We start from the raw sequence: 17,942 nt of genomic DNA, 5'->3' as shown, positions 1-17,942 counted from the left end.
CCCCTGGGAGGGTTGCATCGGAAATGACATTCGGTGTAAAATAAAAATATCTGATATGAAATATGTGGATCCATCCACTGTGGCGACCTCTTGTGTGTGAGGAAACAGCCAAAAGCAGATGATCAAAAAACATCACAAACAAAAGGTAATAGCTCACAAATAATATAGATGTCACGGTAATTATTTTTGACCAGCTGTGTTTTCCGTTATTTCAGGCTGTTTACAAAGTCCAAGCTTCCGTATAGACCGTGAAGGCATCACCTGTCACCGTAGAGTTTTGGCGCTTTCAGAGGTGCTGAATTTTCACTTCTGTTGTCTTCCCTTTTTTTTGTAATACAAGTCAAGTTTTCGCCAACAAAGACCTGGTCATTTATGTAGAATCTTCACAGAAAACGGTTTGGTTCTGTAAAAGCACGACACTTTGAACTTTCAGGCAATAACTGTATGACTAGCTTAGCTTATTAGCTAGTGAGCCAGAGTAAGATAAATTAGCTTAGCTTACTGCTTTCCAAGTTAGTTAACCTCCAGCGCTACACAGAAAACCAAGCTTAAGGTCTTTTTCTTTTACCTTTGTTTTCCCTGCTAAAAAAAAGTCCTGCCAGTTAAATAAACTTCAATCTAAGCAAGTACAATGAAGAGACAGGAAAACCAGGCGGCCAGGCCTACATCAGGTTGGTAAAAAATAAATAAATAATAACTTCACAGTCTGCACACCAGTGTATTCACCTCCACCTCATAGTCATTGATTTCTTTGACTCCAGCCAGGTTGTGTGATAGAGTGTTTGTGTATGGATAAGTGTAGCAAGCTGTGGAGTTTATCTGTACACAGTTAAATAGGTTAAATAATGAACAGTCAGTGAGTATGTGGTGTCATTAAGCATCATGATTCGCTGTGGTTCGTTCACTTGTCTTTCCTCTGCCGTTTTCTCCAGGCTGCCTCTCTGTGCCGCTCTTTAACCAGAAGAAACGAAACAGGGTTCCTTTGACAGCTCTTCCCTCTGAGAATGAATTCTTTTCCCACAGCGAGTACACACCAAACACCAGCTCAGCCATATCTCACAATCCAGCAGGTGAACTGTTCATTCTCTAAGCTTCTTCTTTATTTCTGACACTAGATGTCAGTGTATCCACAGAAAAATTAAACATGCTTTTAGGTATGCTTGAGTTTACATGTTTTTAGAACATTGGTTAGCATTGTAAAGTCATTTATATAACCCTTCACATCTACAGACAGAAGCTGTTGTTTGTTGTGATAGTTTACCTATGAGAATTGACCTTTTGTTTAGGTGCCTTTGGGTGTTACCAGGCCTCAGGTTCCCCTTCTGGTGTCCCTCAAAGCCAACAGTGGAACAGACAAAGCAACTCACAGTCTGCTCCAGCCCAGCAGTATGGCAGCAACAGACCTGCCCCTGGACCTGCCCCTTCAACTAGAGCCTATGGACCCATACCTCATCCATACAAAGCTAAAGAGAAAAGGTGTCGTTAACTGATCATGTAGCGTCTCTCTTTTCTTATAGCTCATGTATGTAGACTGCTAAAATATACCCACATGGTATTTAACTGGATGAATTGGTCTGTGATAATGACATGTGGAAAAGTTTTCAGAACCATGGATATTATCATTGCACTTCAAGGTTCTTGTTTAAGCTGTGATTTTATAGGCACTTAAATTAGTGCCTAGATGACAGAGACCAAAGAAATTCAAATGTTATCTTTTTAAAAGTTTAAAGCATGTCACGGGACTACTGTTTGTTGAATGCTGGGCTTTCATTTCAGCTCAGTGATGGGACAATCCAGCAACGCACTGGGACAGCAGGATTCCAGCTCTGTCATCAATTTCAGACAGAGCACATATCAGGGCCCTCGCAGTAGCGAGAGTGGACAAAGCCAGCCAGTGCCCCATACAGGGTTATCTCAGATGGGCCGGAAGTCATCTTATGGAACACCCAGTTTCACGCATCAGTATTCCCAGCAGTCTAGAGCTCTTCCTCCTCCAGTTCCACCACCCAGGAGGCAGTCTGCTAATGCTCCGGAGCCACAGAAGAACGCCTGGAAATTTACAAACAGCTTTGAGCCACTGAGATCCCCTTTTGAGGTTAAAACGAGCTCAAATCCGCAAAACACTCTGCGACCAACTCCAACTCAGGTAGAAATTTATACAAAAAAAAATGATATGTTTATGACAGGTAGCCACAAGTTTCAATTAATGTTTAATGCACTTTTGCTGAACCATGCAACATTTGTGTGTGTTGAGCAGGCAGCATTTCCAGTGAAACCAGCCACCGAGCACTCACTGAGGATCCTGACTGCAGTTATTGATGGCATGAGGCACTGGAGTCAGTTTAAAGACAAAGTGCCTTATTTATTTGAGATATTCGGTGAGCTGATTTGTTATCCCAGCTGTGCTCTCACTGGTTTTATTTTTATTTTTTTGAAGAAAAACACCATTAATCTGACAGGCTTCACTTCCCCCTCAGCTACTCTAGACTCTGCGGTCACAGTTGGTCGCTACGGAGCAAAGAACTTCCTCCTGAGAGATGGGAAGGAGGTTGTGCAGTGTGTCTTTTATGAAAATGTGAGTCGGGGAAAAAAATTCAAACAAATGTGGCTTGAATGTAAAATGAGTTTTACAGGGACAGTATGGTTCACAATACAGAAAAGGAAAGTAAAGCCTCTTTCATGGTCAGTTGCAACTTACTGCAACTTTAAAATTTAACATACTAACTGAGTCTTTCTCACTATGTGATGGTGGACTGTCTGGAAATGACCTTATGACCCTTCACAGATTGATGGGCAGCAACAATTGTTTCTCTAAAATCACTGCTGTGTGGCAACACACATCTGAATGGACAAACCTGCAAACTGCCAAAACGTCTGCTCTCACATACTGATGATCCATTGATCAAATCCATTTGATTATCAGCACTGGCTGCTACTTGCACTCTTAATTCCTTTGAAACAGTATTGGTGCACTTTCCACAAACTACTCCTGCATTTTATCTTAGTCTTCATCAAAAAGTGTAATATGTCAAGTGTTACTTTTTATCTGGGGTTGGATTTATCTGATTTTAGGATCTAATAGAGATCAGATATATAAAAATCTTAGAAATGAAAGAGGTTGTACTTTCTTTTTCAAAAAAGTGCATACAAGTACCGGTACATAATCTTTACAAAGGCTTTTACATGTGCTGAAACCAGTTTGAAATGTTTAAACTGTTGCCAAAAATGAAACAGCACTGACTCATTTTTGACTCTGGTCCAACAGGAGCAGGTACTGCCCCGCCTGATCCGAGGTCAGGTCCATCGGTGTGTGGGTAACTATGACCGCAGTAAAGATGTTCTGATGTGTGTGTCTGTGAGGCCGGCTCTGCCTTCAGAGCTGAGAAATGCTCAGGAAGCTGTCAAAACCTGTGATGCAGAAATGCGGGCGCTGGTCAAATCACTCAGTGAAGTCTGAGCAGAAAAGCAGCAGCTGCAGAGCATACCAGTGTTCGGGTGTACGCAGGAGCCAAGCTCAGTGCTGTGTTCTCTAATTGGTTTTAGCTGCAAGCCCAAGTAGTTTTAACACTTAAACTGTTGAAGTTTTTGACCTGTAGAGGGTGCTGTTTCCATTCACTTGTATTTTATAACAGCTGAGCTCATGCTTGTGTTCATGTTGTTTTGCGTTTATCCCTAAATAAAATAATAATAATTTAACCAAAACCTAACTGGAAAGTAAAACCTCTCTTATTTTTTTTTTATAACTTACGAAATATTTTTATTACAAAGAAAATTCACAAAACAGCAGAACATTGTTTAGAGGTTAATTCAGGTAAAAGCAGACATGATGAGGTAATATCTCAAAATATATCTTTGAAAAACGGGGCAGTTAGGAATAACATGTGATATCAAGTACAGTTAGTTTATTTACAGTCAAACATCACAATGGAAAAAAACAAGAAATTCTACTCTAGCAAAAACAGTTTCACCAGTGCCGAGACTTTACACACAACGGTTCAACAAAGAGGGGAATAAGTCCAGTGCAGTCACGCCAGTCATTCCCACACAGTCGAGCACAGTATAAGGTCCAATACAATACCAACAGATGGCTCCTGATCTTTTGAATATGGCAACAAAATCACAGTAATTTTCTTCATGTCTTTACGGGAACCCAAATTTGGGAATTATTTCAAAAGTTGAATCCATTATCAAACTCCAACCCAATATTAAACACGAATACGCACAAACACCCACTAGAAAAGGGAGTCTAGCTTGATGAAGCTGGCAGTGTACGGGGACAGGATGCGGAGAAATGTTGTCCTTGCAACATGACAGAAATGGTGCCAACGCTTAAAAGGAGGAATGGATTGATAAAAACACACCAACACATTAGCTTATTTAAGGGAGGGAATTATTTTAAGCCACGTTTTCACATGAGCTCTGCAGAGATAACCAAAGTTCAGTTTGTACAGCTCCCTCCTCCACCACTCAAAATTTATTTTAAATCACATAATACAAGGATGCCAGGAATTAATCTGTTAGCTGCATGTCACAACCTCTTAATACAGCAATTCAAGTGATTTATCGCTTCCAGATAATTGGCAAAAATGTCTCAGGGCATAAGTACACTGCTTTTCCTTTTTTTTCCTCCCCTCCCTCTTCTCTCTCTTATTATCTCCAAGGATTCAGTGACATCTTTTTTTCCACCAGAACATTTTCTCAAGTTAATGAGATCATACTGCATCAAGTACAGGAGTAACGCTGTGAGGGGGAAAAAATTAGAATAAGAAATAACATCAGACAACAGGATCCAACATTTTTCAGCAGAAAAAAGATGATTACCTGATAATCGTATTAAACACTTGTCTTGGTTATGTTAAAAGGCACAAGTTGGTCAGATCATGTTTAAAATCTAGATCAGTCCCACCGTTGACGAAGCCCATCTTATCATGCATCTTTAGAGACAATTCCTGCACGGCCTTGCCTTTTGCAATCATTTTGTTCCTGAATTAAAATGTTTTCGTTTTTGTGTGTTGTAAGACGGAACAAAACGAGCGAGTTACATTACACGAAATAGATCTGAGGGGAAAAACATTGACAAAAAGGGATGCAGTATCTTATCTTTTTTTTAATCACAACACCATTCTGAAACAGCTACTCGTTAGTCATCACGAGTCGCCTCTTTGAAGAGACAGTTTTCCATTCGTCCTCACAGCAGGTCTGGTGCTGTGTGTTTTGTCCTGTTCTTTGCAGCAGCTACTAAAAAGCGATGTCTTCGAAAGCTGTGACGTCTCCTCGTCACCCACTGGTTCGCTAGCCTGGTCATAAAAACCGGGAGGCAGAAAAAGTCTGAGGAGAAAAAAAAATCCTTCAAAGCGTCAGCGTTCTCTCATTAAAGTGTCGTTCTGAAAGCTCAAACATCAGCTCGGTTAAATCCACAACGTATTTACAGTCTAAACACCCAGACACGCAGGTCCTGACGTGTGGATTTTTTTCACTTGATTGATCATGTTGGCTCTGTTTTCAAAATTTAATGTTTCTGAAAACCTCTTAGTGAAATATTATTCGATTGCTTGAGTTATACCGCCCCTTATTTTCATGCTTCCAGTCTGCATTGGAATGTTACATACTGTACGCTGACTTGTTTCTTACCATAAAAAAAAGAAAGGAAAGGAAATCCTAATATTTTTCATATTTGTTATGTTTGCAGTCATTTTCTCAGTTTCATCAGTCTTTGCATCTTCTGACTGCTTCATCTCCAAACCTGCCGGGAAGAAAACAGATGTGTCGAAGTGGAAAACACTAATCGTAACCGCAGAGTATTGTTACAGCAGAAAACTTCCCGTTTAAATTGACTGGATTAATAACGAAGAGATGCAGGAAGACGGTTTGTTTTCTTGTTTCTGCCGTCAGCTTTAGTTCTTGCTCAGAGGGGGCTTCCCAAGCAGCATCGTCTTTAAAACAAAAAAAACAACAACAAAAAAACACGATGCAGGTGTCTTCGTGTGACATTAAGCCCAGATTAGAGAGGATCGTCAGGAAGAGGAGAAGAAAAACAAGACATAACTATAAGAGCGTGGGCAGCGGGGTAGGGGACAGCTGCTCCTTCGGTGCATATTTAGCAAAAAAGGGCAAGAAGACGGTGAGCATGACTCCCACTATAGCCAGCATGTAGCCCCAGCCGATCTGGCACTCGCCAGCGTAGTAGATGTCAGAGTCTCCGCAGAAGGACCGGACCAGTGTAGAGTTCAGGCCGAAAGGGTACACCAGCAGTCCGGTCGCCATGATGAACACTGCAAAGAAGATACAGGACAAAACGCGTGAGACGGTGTACACTGCCTTATGAAGACTTGTGGAGCAAAGATTTAACACAAATGCATATGAAAAGCATGCCGATCTATGAATGTTTTCAATTTTAAAGGGGACCTGCTGTGCTTTTCCTTATTTTCTGTCATGCACACACTGTTGGTAAATGCAGATTCAAATAATGAGGTCAGCATATGTACATTTAATCTCTGTTAGCTGAAAGCTCGGGCTTCAGACTGCTCTAAACTCTTTGTTTCAGATGGTTTTCCCACTCTTGGCTTTGTGTGGAGTCGGCAAGTATGCATGTCGCCAACATGGTCGGTTCAGGTGCACGCAGAAGCCCCACCCACCTGCCGTTCAAACCTTCAGTTCAGAGCAGCGATTTGCAAACGTTTTACTGCATGGCCCACTTTTGGCTCAGACACACCAGAATCGTCCTTGCAACTATGTAAAATTGGAGTTTATTAAGTGTCCAGATGCCACAACACCCTCAACCTCTGGGTGATGATCACTTTTGATTGCAAGCGACTGTATATTTCACCTGTTAGGAGGCAACCGGTCTTCAACTGCGGTCCGACTCAGACTAACTACAGTCCCTCTTAGTCAGATTATTTTGATTATTTTAACATTGAGGATGATTTTGAACTGTTAGTCATGCAAAACTACAGACTCAAAAGTATAAAAATGTAGGAAATATTTTATATATAAAATCTCACTAAGAAAAAGATGTAGCCCTGCAACAGACTGGCAACCTGTCCAGGGTGTACAACACCTTTCACTCTATGGCTCTGTTCAACCCTAAACTGGTTAAAATGGATGGAGAGAATAGCTGTTTGTTTCTGACATCCCGATGGCTGCACATGGCATTGTATTGTTTGTGCACTTGTATGCCAAATGGGAACCACTTGGTGGCAGTAGAGATTTTACAGAAACAGTTTCTCTGTGATTCAAGTGTGCAATTTAGCTACTTCATCAGTGCTGAAGTGCCTCCATTTGCAGTAAGATTTTTGATTTGTTGCCATATGCTGCATATATAAAACTGAATCATGAGCTTGGACAGCTTTAAAAGTCCAACAGTGGCAGAACAGAGCTTTTAATGTATTGAACAACAAAAGCACAGATGACCTGTGATTGACCAAACCTTCCAGTGAGAAATGATTCATGTGTCCTTAGATCAGTTTGCACTCCTCGCTGTAAAGCTGTGGCGCTCCTTAATAAACAAAACTGTCCCCTTCTGCACTTTTGTGATGGTCAGCTTTCCGGCGACACTATCCTCGGCAGCAATGCAGCCAGAGAGTGGCTCACTTTTACAAATTGAGTCAAGTCTCCTAGCTCGTGCTGCCAAGCAGTTATCGACTGTGCTACGGGCTATCACTGCTTCTATTAGTCATTCTGAGTGCCCACTGCATTTCCATTACAATTCCAGGTGTCATAGTTGTTTCAGGTTTGGAGCACTGGGTTACAGGAAAAGCTTGGATTTCTCAAAGTGGGTAGCTTTCTAGAAAAACTACAGCAAACATTTCTTTTATTACGCCAAATTGATTTTAGGAGATGTCAGTTTTTCTGCTTTCAAGGGCAGCAGTTTCATGGTCAGCGGGAAACAATGCTCATACGAGAGCTACAATGCAGGAGCTGTATGAGTATCAAATCGATGCTTTGTGTGGGCAGCAAACAGTTGCCATCAACAAGGATGAGGAGGGAGGAAGCTTGCAGTGATGCTTTAGTTGCACACTGGGGACTCTGGGAATGACTGTTGTGGAGGGGAAAAAAACATCAGAACGATGAGAAGGAATCACAAAGAAGGGAGCATGAACAGGTCAAGGCGAGCTATCTCCTGAGTGTGGTTTGTCAAGCATCCCGTTGTCCCTCTCTCTCGGAGCTCAGCCGTCCCAGCTCCCCATGTGTTATCTGTGGGGGCTCGACACCTCAAAGCTAATGACACTTTAATGACCTTCTTTATCAAAGTATTCTCAGCTTTTGTGGAAGAAACACAAAGACACACACGTGTGTGTTTGCAACCCAAGGCTGCTTCTCTACAGCGCTGAAAATGATGGCATTCAGAGCAAACCTGGACACAAAGCCAGGGTGGGTACGCGAACAACAGCACTGCCTGCATTTCAAAGGAATGAAATCCAGGAAGCAACGTCGAGTAAGTATCAGGTGAGCAGAATGAGGGCTCGATTTTATCAATAAGACCAGGACAGAATGCGGCTAAGTGTCTGGATCAGATAAGCTGCAGCCTGGGCTGACTCCATCTCTGCGAGTTTTTAATGAGGGATGAGGAAAAAATCTGCCAAAAGAAAAAAGCAACTTAATTCAGAGAATAACTAAAAATGAATCAATTTGTCTTTTAAATCTAAAGCAAAGAGAACATCTTAAGAAGGGCTTCCAGCAATTTTACACATCAAAGTCTGTGTACAACTTTACGACTCCATATGTAAAAACAAGAGCTGGGAAAAGCTGGAAACTGAGAGGATACAAAGCCTCCTCAACTCGTACCTTGGACATAAGTGAGCTTCTTAGAGCTTAGAGGCTTAGAGCTAAATTTGCTGCCAACACACACCAAAATCTCTCACCCCACCAGTTGCATTGTGGGTATTAAAGGCAGCAGGTTTTTGTCAGTGAAGAAGAATGGGATGCATTGAAAGCAGCATCACTGTTTAATTCTTTGTTTTAATTCATTTCTAACCCAACTGCACAGACTGAACTCTATGCAGGGTGAATAATGTGGACTAATCATGTCTGTGTAAGAAAAATTACACAATCTTTTAGATTCCACTGCAGCGTGGAAGAGCTTAATTTCAAAGGGGTCTTACACGCCTCAGTGGTCTAATCCTATGAGGAATGGACAGTGTGATATAAGAAGCTGACATGACACCATGATGGCTTGCAAAGAGGCCGAACATTTTCATTGCATGCACAACTAGGAAGCCTCCTTAACGTGGCAAACTGAACACATCTGAGCTGCTGGTATAATGAAGTAACAAAAAGCAATTGCTTAAAAGCAGAAAACTGAAAACTCTCTTGTTATTTAGCTCAGATACAGGGATTTTAATGAGCTGTGCAATGTTGACCTTGAGCTGTAAAAGGCCAACTTCATTCACCTCCTTGTACCCCCAAGTAGCAGACTGTTTACAATCAACCCATAGTCAGCATTTGTCGGAGCAGAAGATGGCATGGAAAGACCGGCTTAGCCAGGCCTTCTTTCCCAGGGAGAGGAATAAGAGTGAAGAGGCGTAGAGAGAGTGTGTCAGTCCCAATCAGATGAGTGCTGCTGAGTATGCGAGGCTATCATAATAACTCAGAGATGATGAGACAGTGAATTGTGGAAGGGCTTCAAGTCACTAATGTGTCCCAGTTTCATTGCAAACGTTCCAGAGAGACTCAAAAGAAGACCACGACAAACTTTAAAGGGTAAGATGGCAAAACTCCCACTCGCTGCATTCACTTTAACCAATTAGACCTTTGTCTTATTTCAAAGTAACGGAAAAAACCCCCAAACACTCAAATCTGATATTTGGTTAGAAGCAGGTACTTCGCAACAAACCAGTGCTTATTATTGTTCCATTCATAATGCTGCCCTTCAGAATACTTGCACTCATATTTGTCTTTTCTTTAAAAAAAAAAAGAAGAAGAAGAAGAAGAACGAAAGGAAAAAGTGTCCTTGGAAAACTCCGTGCGTTCTGTTTCTCATGACTGCCAACTTGCCTGACTCTTCACTTCATTAGCTTTGAAGTGGGTGCAGAATTCAGACACAGGGAGTAAAATAACGATTAGAAGCCAAAGCAGCCAGAAGCATCGCAGAGCACTACACTTCATTGTTCCTGAAATCTGGCCTGGTTTCACAGGTAGCTACAAGGCTGCGGAGGCTTTTGTGTAGACTAATAAACAGCAAATACCTTTATGTGCGTTCTTCTTTTTTTTCCTATGAAGGTTTGTGTGTGTGTGTCTACAGCAAAGGTAGCTGTAGATGAGGGAAACAAAATTAAATAAAACAGATCAGAATGTATTGTACTGCCGTACAAAGATTCGGTATAGCTTCTACCAACTAAATGAACTAAATTAACCTTGAATCTCTTTCTCAGTGGTGTAGCGAGAAATGGAAAGCTGCTCCCAGGGACGGTGAAACAGGTTCACAGCGGTGCGAATGAGAGAAAGAGATTGAATGGGATTGTGGGGCAGGAAGGTGTGTGATAACCTGGCACCCAAGCGTGACACTGAATCAGTTTCATCACAGACCCCTAACACAGAAATCACTGGCTTAGTTCATATGCCATATTTACGCGTGGATGCCCGAGTTCAGCAGATGAAATACGAAATCTACTATTGTCAGAAAATGTCAGAAAAATCCAATATGCCGTAGTCCCAGACATTCATACACACTGCATCTAATGTAGCATTATTCAATTTTATTCTTCCCAAGATACAGCTAATAAAAATCCAGCTCTGTGACTTCAAACTCCTTTTCATTACAATACAAAAGGTCTGTGCTTTGGATCAAACTGCATTGCCACTGTTTGCTTACTTTCATAACTTTATTAGCAATGGGAAGGGCTGAATTAAACACAACAGGAAATGGGTGGCTCTACTGTGGATGGAGCGCTCAAGCTTTGCTGTGGTGTCACGTGCGTGTTCCCTCTGGCAAAAAACGACATAAAATAGAATATATTAAGTGCAGTGATTGTTTTCACCCGGGCCCAGGCGGAGAGACGTCCAGTAAAACCTGGTCAGCAGTAGCATTGTACTGAAGCTGTGATTCACTGTCTATATACATGGAATTGTTGCAATTACCTTAAGATCAAAGGGGATATGTGCAGTCATCAGCTTAGTTCATTAACATGCTGTCTTAGCGTGCGATTCTCCAGAAGTCAGGCGCTTTAAATTGTTTTCTAATAAGAAATGAGGAAGAACAAGACACTGGCAGTTAAAAAAGAAGGCTAGGCCAGGCTATGCAATGTGGATTCAAGTCTCTCAGCCAGTAAAGTGGAAATGGAATACATTAGAATAGACTAATGTCCTCCTTATCTTCTCTGACCTACAAGCGGGACAGGCAGTCAGGTGGAGACCACCCGCTCCAGCGGGACGAGGGCAGTCAGACGTGTAAATACAAAAGCATTAACAGAGGCAGCACAGAGTCACGCAGGCTCCTTTGGGTGTCACCAGCACCCGCTGCTTCCTCTTCCTCTCCCGCTTCCCTAAAGAAACTTCTTATCTAGCTGCTGTCCAAACCGGGACGTTATCTGGCGCTACCGTTCACTTCAAAAGACACATGAAAGAAGTCACACATTAAGAGTGTGGCCTCGCATGCCCACAGGCCTGTTTGATGTCACATTAACTTGCAAGAAAAGAGGAGAAAAGAGGGGGAAAAGGAGACATTTTTCATTTTTGTCATGTTCTGAATTTTTTTTCCAAGTAAAGTTGCGGGAAAAAGAATCTTGATTTGCTGACACACGTCTCATTTGTTTGTCTAGTGGCAGAAAAAGATTAGAACTGTTGCTGTAGTAACTTCCCCTGCTGCGGTGGTCATCGTATTTCTCCCTCTTTTCTTCTTACACAGTTTTCCATCATTAGAAAGAATGAGCTGATCTCTGTCTGGTCCCATGTAGAAACAGCAGCCCAGGTGTGATCAGGCATACCGATGTAAATGAAATACTGATATACAAGCAACAGCCCAGACCAGTAAACACTGTGACCCACATACACACCCTTACGCAGAGTATATACTATTATGTATAGATGTTAGCATGTACGAAAATATTAGTTTAAGCGGGATAATGTAGGCACAGTTTGTATTGGCTGGAAATGTGTGGCCCACAATAAAAGCTTAACAAAGGGCAGTGCAGAAGTGTTGCGCATCTCTAGGAAATTGCCTTTTCACTAGCTGCACACAAGGAGTATTTCCATTTCCCCTCCTATTTACAGAGAATAGAGATGGGGATAGATAATTTCTATTCTCTCTCACACACAGAGGACACACTTTTCCTCTCCCAAAAGGAAGTAGAAGGCTGTCGAACACATGGATGTGACTGTGCATTCAAGAGAAACCACAGAGAGCCGAGTGTGTGGTGTGTCATGGCCTTCTTGTTGATCTGTGTTTATTGTAATCCTTACTTCTTAGAGCTGTACTACCAAACAAGTTCACCACAGTGAGGCTTTCATTGCATTAGCTGGCATTAGCTGGTCTTACAGCGACAGTTAACAACTTTTTCTGTTAAGCTGCGATTTCTGCTTCAGGTCGTGTGCGCGCTGACATAAAAATGGGTGCTTTGCTCCTCTTTTGCATGCATTCATCCCTATAAGTGACGCTGGCTCCAATCAGAGATGTTATTGGCTGATGATGATGATGATAAAAATGTATAAAGAACATCAAAAACAAATTTGAAATGCAACACTGTAGCAAAAACGATGAGAGATCAATGCTGTAGAAAATGGCACAGAGCGGTAAAATTCAAGTTTCAAGTAAACTGTTTTATCGCTGAGTGTGCTCTCAGTGCTGCTGCTTCTTTCTAAGGTGGCGTGCACGTTACAGATCTGAAACTTTACACTGGATACATTGTAACATGTAACTGTCCCACAGCCATAGCCCGCATCTCCTATTTCATCAATAAAGGAGACGTGGAAAACGGTTTAATTTGTCAGCAGCTCAAAGTGAAATTAATTAGATTTATTAAATGGCTATTCTTTACATGTGCTCTGTTTTCTAGTAACTGCAATTCCAGCAGTGTAAAAGATATTTAGCAGCAGATTAGAATCAAGTATAACAACATTTGATACATTTCCTAAATCACTAGATTAATACACACGCATTCCCCTGACAATGCAGTTCTAGTAAGGTACAGCATAACAGCCTGCACATATAAAACATATTCCCCCAGCACAGGATCTTTATCACACTTAAACTCTGCTGTTAATAAAAGAATCTGTGAAAATGTGGCTCTTCCAAACAATTTTAAACCAAAACTCGCAACATAATCTGCTACCAATCAGCACAAGATTCTTTTTCTCAGCTGGGAAATCTACAACATAGCCACAAACCCTCTGAAGGCCTACGACATAACATGTGCGCCTTCCTAGAACTGTAACTACATGTGTTGTTGACGCAGGCTGCAACTGATTGGTCTGTTTGCAGTAATGCAGATTCTTCCTGTGCATTTCCACAGTTTATTCATTTATCCGTGAGAGAATTATACACTTTATTACCTCAATATTCAGAATAATAACCATAGTATCAATATGGGGACTTCTAAATGGACTCATTCCTGGAAGATGATTGCCTAAACTATATGAATAATTTAGTATTGTACAATAATAGTGGGGGAATGTACAAATACTCTTTGAGAAATTGTCTTTATTTTCTTTCTGTGAGTAAATAAAGTACCCTTTTCCCCACTTAACCTCTCTGCCAATCAATTTCCATTTTATCTGCACTTGGGTCCACTTCTTTTGTCTCATTGCACTTTGAGTTGATATATGGAAGCATATACAGACTAACACAGATGCTCCACCACAGCGTTACGTACACTATCTAAACGTGCATGAAGTCTTCTCCATTATTTTGCCCCCTCGGTGAGCTCAAGGTGACTAATCGTAGCAAGGAAGATGAAAGTTTGGGAGTTGTTGGAAGTCGAACTGTGCCAGCAATGAATCTCCAGGTAGTCAGCTGGGACCTGGCGAAGCGTGGGCATAAACAGCAGGGACTCCATCCTAATGTGATGAGCTGTGCTCTAGTCTGCACACAGCCACGATGATAATTAAGCTCAGTGAGCCTCTGGGAAATTATGCTAATGATGTTCCTCCAACTACCTACATATCTTGAAATGTTTGACTTAAGGTGATCAGAGCGGCGAGTAAAAAAACGCAACTCTCTAATAAATGTTTCTGAAACAGGTTGAGACAGAGAGGAAAAGAGGGCAGTGACAGAAGATGAGATGAGCGGTTGCCATTTTGTTTAAGACTTTATATTGTTTAAGCAGAAAAGAATTATAGTTCACAAAGAAGGGGAAGAAATAAAGGGATGCAGTGATGGAAAGGACATTTTCAGCTAGACCTGTGATTTACTCAGAGGCAACACCCAGAACAAAGTGAAGCAAGAAGAAAGCAAATGGTACCTTTAAAACCAAAAGCTGCCACTTTTCACAAAAAATGATTAAAACATAAGTAAGGGAAGGGAATCGGTTCGCTTGGTACGGCTTGATTTTTAGTTGCCACACAGAGGTGAGACAAATCTCTCTTTGAATGTCTTGAGGAGATATACCTGTCAGAGTACATGTGAAAGAGAGTTTTTAAAGAGCAAACTAAACCATTTTTACTGGAAATCGTCTACAATTGTCACTGGAGGCAAAAACCTGTTGACCTTGAGAGCTGCACAAAAAGAAAAAACAGTGGGAGCGCAAAGGCAGAGAAAGCAGACGAGGAAATAAAATACAGGGAGTTGGGAGAGATTAGCTGGGCAATAAAATAGCTTCTGCTATCTTTAGAGTGAGCAGGCCTGCCTGTGTACTGGTCAATCCCAGCCCAGTAATGGGGCTCTTTATCACTGAGTCATTCAGTCTCTGCTGCGAGCTCGAGACTGCAGAGGTGGTTCAAGCCCTCTAACCGCAATGTATCTGGGCATGTAAATATTTTGTTGGAACTCATAGAGACTTAAAGATTCTGACATGTTCAAGCATTATGCAACTTGGAGATAATGTTAGATGATTAGGTGACGCTTTCAATATCTGTGGGATACTGTGCATCGCATTAAATATAAGACATCACTGCTTTGTACTGATACTATATTCTATCCATCCATTTTCTTAAGAGGTTACCTAACTTAGGGTCACGGGTTGCTCCATCTGCTCACTCTGGCTTAAAGGTGGGCATTATGTGTATTTCCATCCATCCATCCATCCATCCATCCATCCATCCATCCATCCATCCATCTACTTTCTTCACTTATCTAATTCAGGGTTGCAAAGGGGCTGGAACCTATCGCAGCTGTGATAGGGCAAGAGTCGGGGTACACCCTGAACAGGCCGCCAGTCTGTCAGAGCTAACATAGAAAGACAGGCAACCATTCAGACTCACATTCACACCTATGGTCAATTCAGAATCACAACTTAACCTAACCCCATGAACTGTTATTCATAATCTGTATTAACATTTCTTATCTTATACTGGGCCTTGGTGCAGCCCTTCAGTTAATCCTCTGAAAGCTATTTTAGAACCCCTCCTCTGTTTGTGATTGGTTGCCCATCACAAACAGAAGGTCTAAACAGCAGGTGTGTGCCTGAGATAAGCACACGAGGCCCCGTCTTGCTGACATCCTACAGGCCAATAGTAGGACAAAGCTGTCTGAAATCAAGTGAGAGTGATCTGAAGTCTGAGCTTTTAGATCAGGAGGGTTAGTTGCACACACGTGCATTTATGGGGGTAGTGTCAAATATTGCATCTTTTCAGGTATTTTTTTCTTTTTGTTGTATTTTGTTTTCAATTTTGGGATTGCTGTAGAAATTTGTTGTTGTTGTTTTGAATGTGAAAATATAATTCAGTGTGGGTGTCTCACATTCCTCTCACTCACAGCAGTAATCACCTCACTGTTGCCAACTTTGTCACAAGTATGATAAATTTCATAGCCACTTAGCCATTTGTATTTTTATTAAAAGAAGAATAGCAACAACAACAACAAAAAAAATCTGGACAGTGCTGCTTTACAACTGAACTCTCAAAAGGACATCTCACACAATTTCCTTGTTTGTGTACAAACTTGTCAAAAAACATTGTTGTGGTTTTTATTTCTTCCTCTGAACCAGCAGTGAGACAAAAAGGAGGATATATGTCTTACATCTTTCTCTCTGAGCGAACATTCAAAATAAAGCATTTGTCAGCCAATCTGGTGGTTAGAAAATTTGCTGTTGATTACCACCAAACCCCCCTGAGCCCGGTAAATGGTATTCAGGACAGAACTATAATTATCTGTTCCTTGAGAAAGCAAATAGACATACTTCTGAAAACAAAGAACAATTTTTTTGAGAGGCTTGATTCGTCTTAGTAGTAAAGATGAATCAAATATCTGCTAAAAACATATTAGTGGCCGAATAACTGGAGGGAAACAGCACCATTACTGTTAAGTTTTACAAAACAAGGATAAAGTAAATTAAAGCCAAGAAAGAAAGAATCAAATGCTTAAAAAAAACCCACAAACAAACAAACATACGAACAAAAACAACCTGACAGCCGGGCAGCAATTTCTTCCACAGCCTCCAAACAAAGACCATTTCCAGCATGTGTCTCTGAGCTCCCAGTGCATGCCGAACCATTTGAACTCATGCTTATGACTGCAAATCTCCATCCTGGGAGCACTGTAGCGATGACACACGAATCTCACACACTGCACCCAATCTATCATCTTAATTACTTCCATTTCCATATTGCCATCTATTTTTTTATGTGGCAAATGAATTTATACGTCAGACAAATTGCTTGTCCTTGACTTGCTTATCAGTTATGTGGCAACCCACGGCGCACATGGGGCCATGTCAGCGGATGAGCTAACCAAACGTAATCCGTCGCTCAATCCATCCATGCCACCTTGCAGATTGGGTATGCACAGGAGACAAAGTACCTCAAGAGTGTGGTGGGGAAAATAAATAATAATAATGCAAGAGATAAAGTGGTGATTGGATTGAAGACATTAATCAACTATGAAAGGTTGTGTTTAACAGGAGGAATAAGTCATATAAGAAACAATGGACTATCTAACGAAACCTGAAGCTATGTCCCTGCGCTAGGCTGTTAAAGGTGATGTCTGTATGTGTGCGCGCGTATGTATATGCCTGTGTGTCTGACATTAACCCAGTGATTGTGTTGACAGTCTCTAAGCCCTAAGCGAGACGTCTCCTGGGCTCAGTAACTGCCTCAGGTTCAACAGTGAATGTCAGCGGTGAATGCTAGAATGACCCTGTGACATTAGTAGGTACACTGCATAGCCAGCTCAGCTGTCAAGCCACAGTTCACGTCTGTGGGCCACGGTGATAAAATGAAAGGTTGAACACAACACACCACAATGACTTGAATGCCATTTGTAAAAATAAAGTTTTCGGTTACTAACTGTGAAACCGGGTCAACTTTACATGACCGCAAAAGAACAAAACAGATGAGACACACAAAACAACCACAGAGACAAAATAACAAAGAAACTAAACAGCTAGATGCACAGAGAAGAACTACAAAGACATAGAAAATGTCAGCAGAGAGATGCAAAACAATCACATGGAGAGACTCAACAAACACATGGAAACAAATTAGTTATAAAGAGACACAACATGAGAACAGAGAGAAGCAAAACATCCAGAACAGCTAAATGTAAAGATGCAAAACAACAAAAAGAAAGACAAAAGACACAGAAAACTATCAGGTATGCGAAAGACTCACAGATAGACAAAACAACTAGAAAGAGAGGTAAAGCAAGCAGATGCAGACAGAAAATTCAATAGAATTTTATATCTCACCAAATCACAACAACAGTGGCCTCAAAGCAGTTTATACTGTAAGATAAAGACCCTACAACCATACAGAGAAAACCCCAGCAATCTCCCTATGAGTAAGCATTTGGCAACAGTGGGGAGGAAAAACTCTCTTTTAACAGGAAGAAACCTCTGACAGAACCAGGTTCAGGG

At 41.4% G+C, this 17,942-nt stretch overlaps 2 protein-coding genes across 3 annotated transcripts in view; one reads left to right on the top strand and one right to left on the bottom strand.

Annotated features, from left to right (window-relative positions):
- The first annotated feature begins 25 nt into the window (after nt 1-25).
- spata22 (spermatogenesis associated 22) lies at nt 26-3,705 on the top strand. 2 transcript variants are annotated; one of them, XM_005749537.2, is made up of 9 exons: nt 26-145; nt 216-292; nt 594-671; nt 933-1,070; nt 1,287-1,476; nt 1,777-2,146; nt 2,258-2,378; nt 2,478-2,575; nt 3,266-3,705. In XM_005749537.2, the coding sequence occupies exons 3-9, from the start codon at nt 632-634 to the stop codon at nt 3,455-3,457; spliced, it is 1,149 nt and encodes a 382-aa protein (XP_005749594.1). In that variant the 5' UTR covers nt 26-145; nt 216-292; nt 594-631; the 3' UTR covers nt 3,458-3,705. The 2 variants fall into 2 exon arrangements, with proteins under 2 accessions (XP_005749594.1, XP_005749593.1); XM_005749536.2 differs by having other exon boundaries at nt 216-395.
- Nucleotides 3,706-3,882: 177 nt separating this feature from the next.
- lhfpl7 (LHFPL tetraspan subfamily member 7) overlaps nt 3,883-17,942 on the bottom strand; it is a 127,401-nt gene continuing 113,341 nt past the window's right edge. Inside the window, exon 3 of the mRNA XM_005749534.1 lies at nt 3,883-6,272. Within this exon, the coding sequence (XP_005749591.1) occupies nt 6,046-6,272 (227 nt within the window). The 3' untranslated portion in view covers nt 3,883-6,045. The remainder of the gene's footprint in view (nt 6,273-17,942) is intronic.

Source organism: Pundamilia nyererei, unplaced genomic scaffold (genome assembly GCF_000239375.1).
Source record: "Pundamilia nyererei isolate P.nyererei 1_Seehausen unplaced genomic scaffold, PunNye1.0 scaffold00249, whole genome shotgun sequence".
NCBI classification, from domain to species: Eukaryota; Metazoa; Chordata; class Actinopteri; order Cichliformes; family Cichlidae; genus Pundamilia; species Pundamilia nyererei.
The sequence above is the reverse complement of the archived record's forward strand: the minus strand, read 5'-3'. Positions and strand labels throughout refer to the sequence as shown.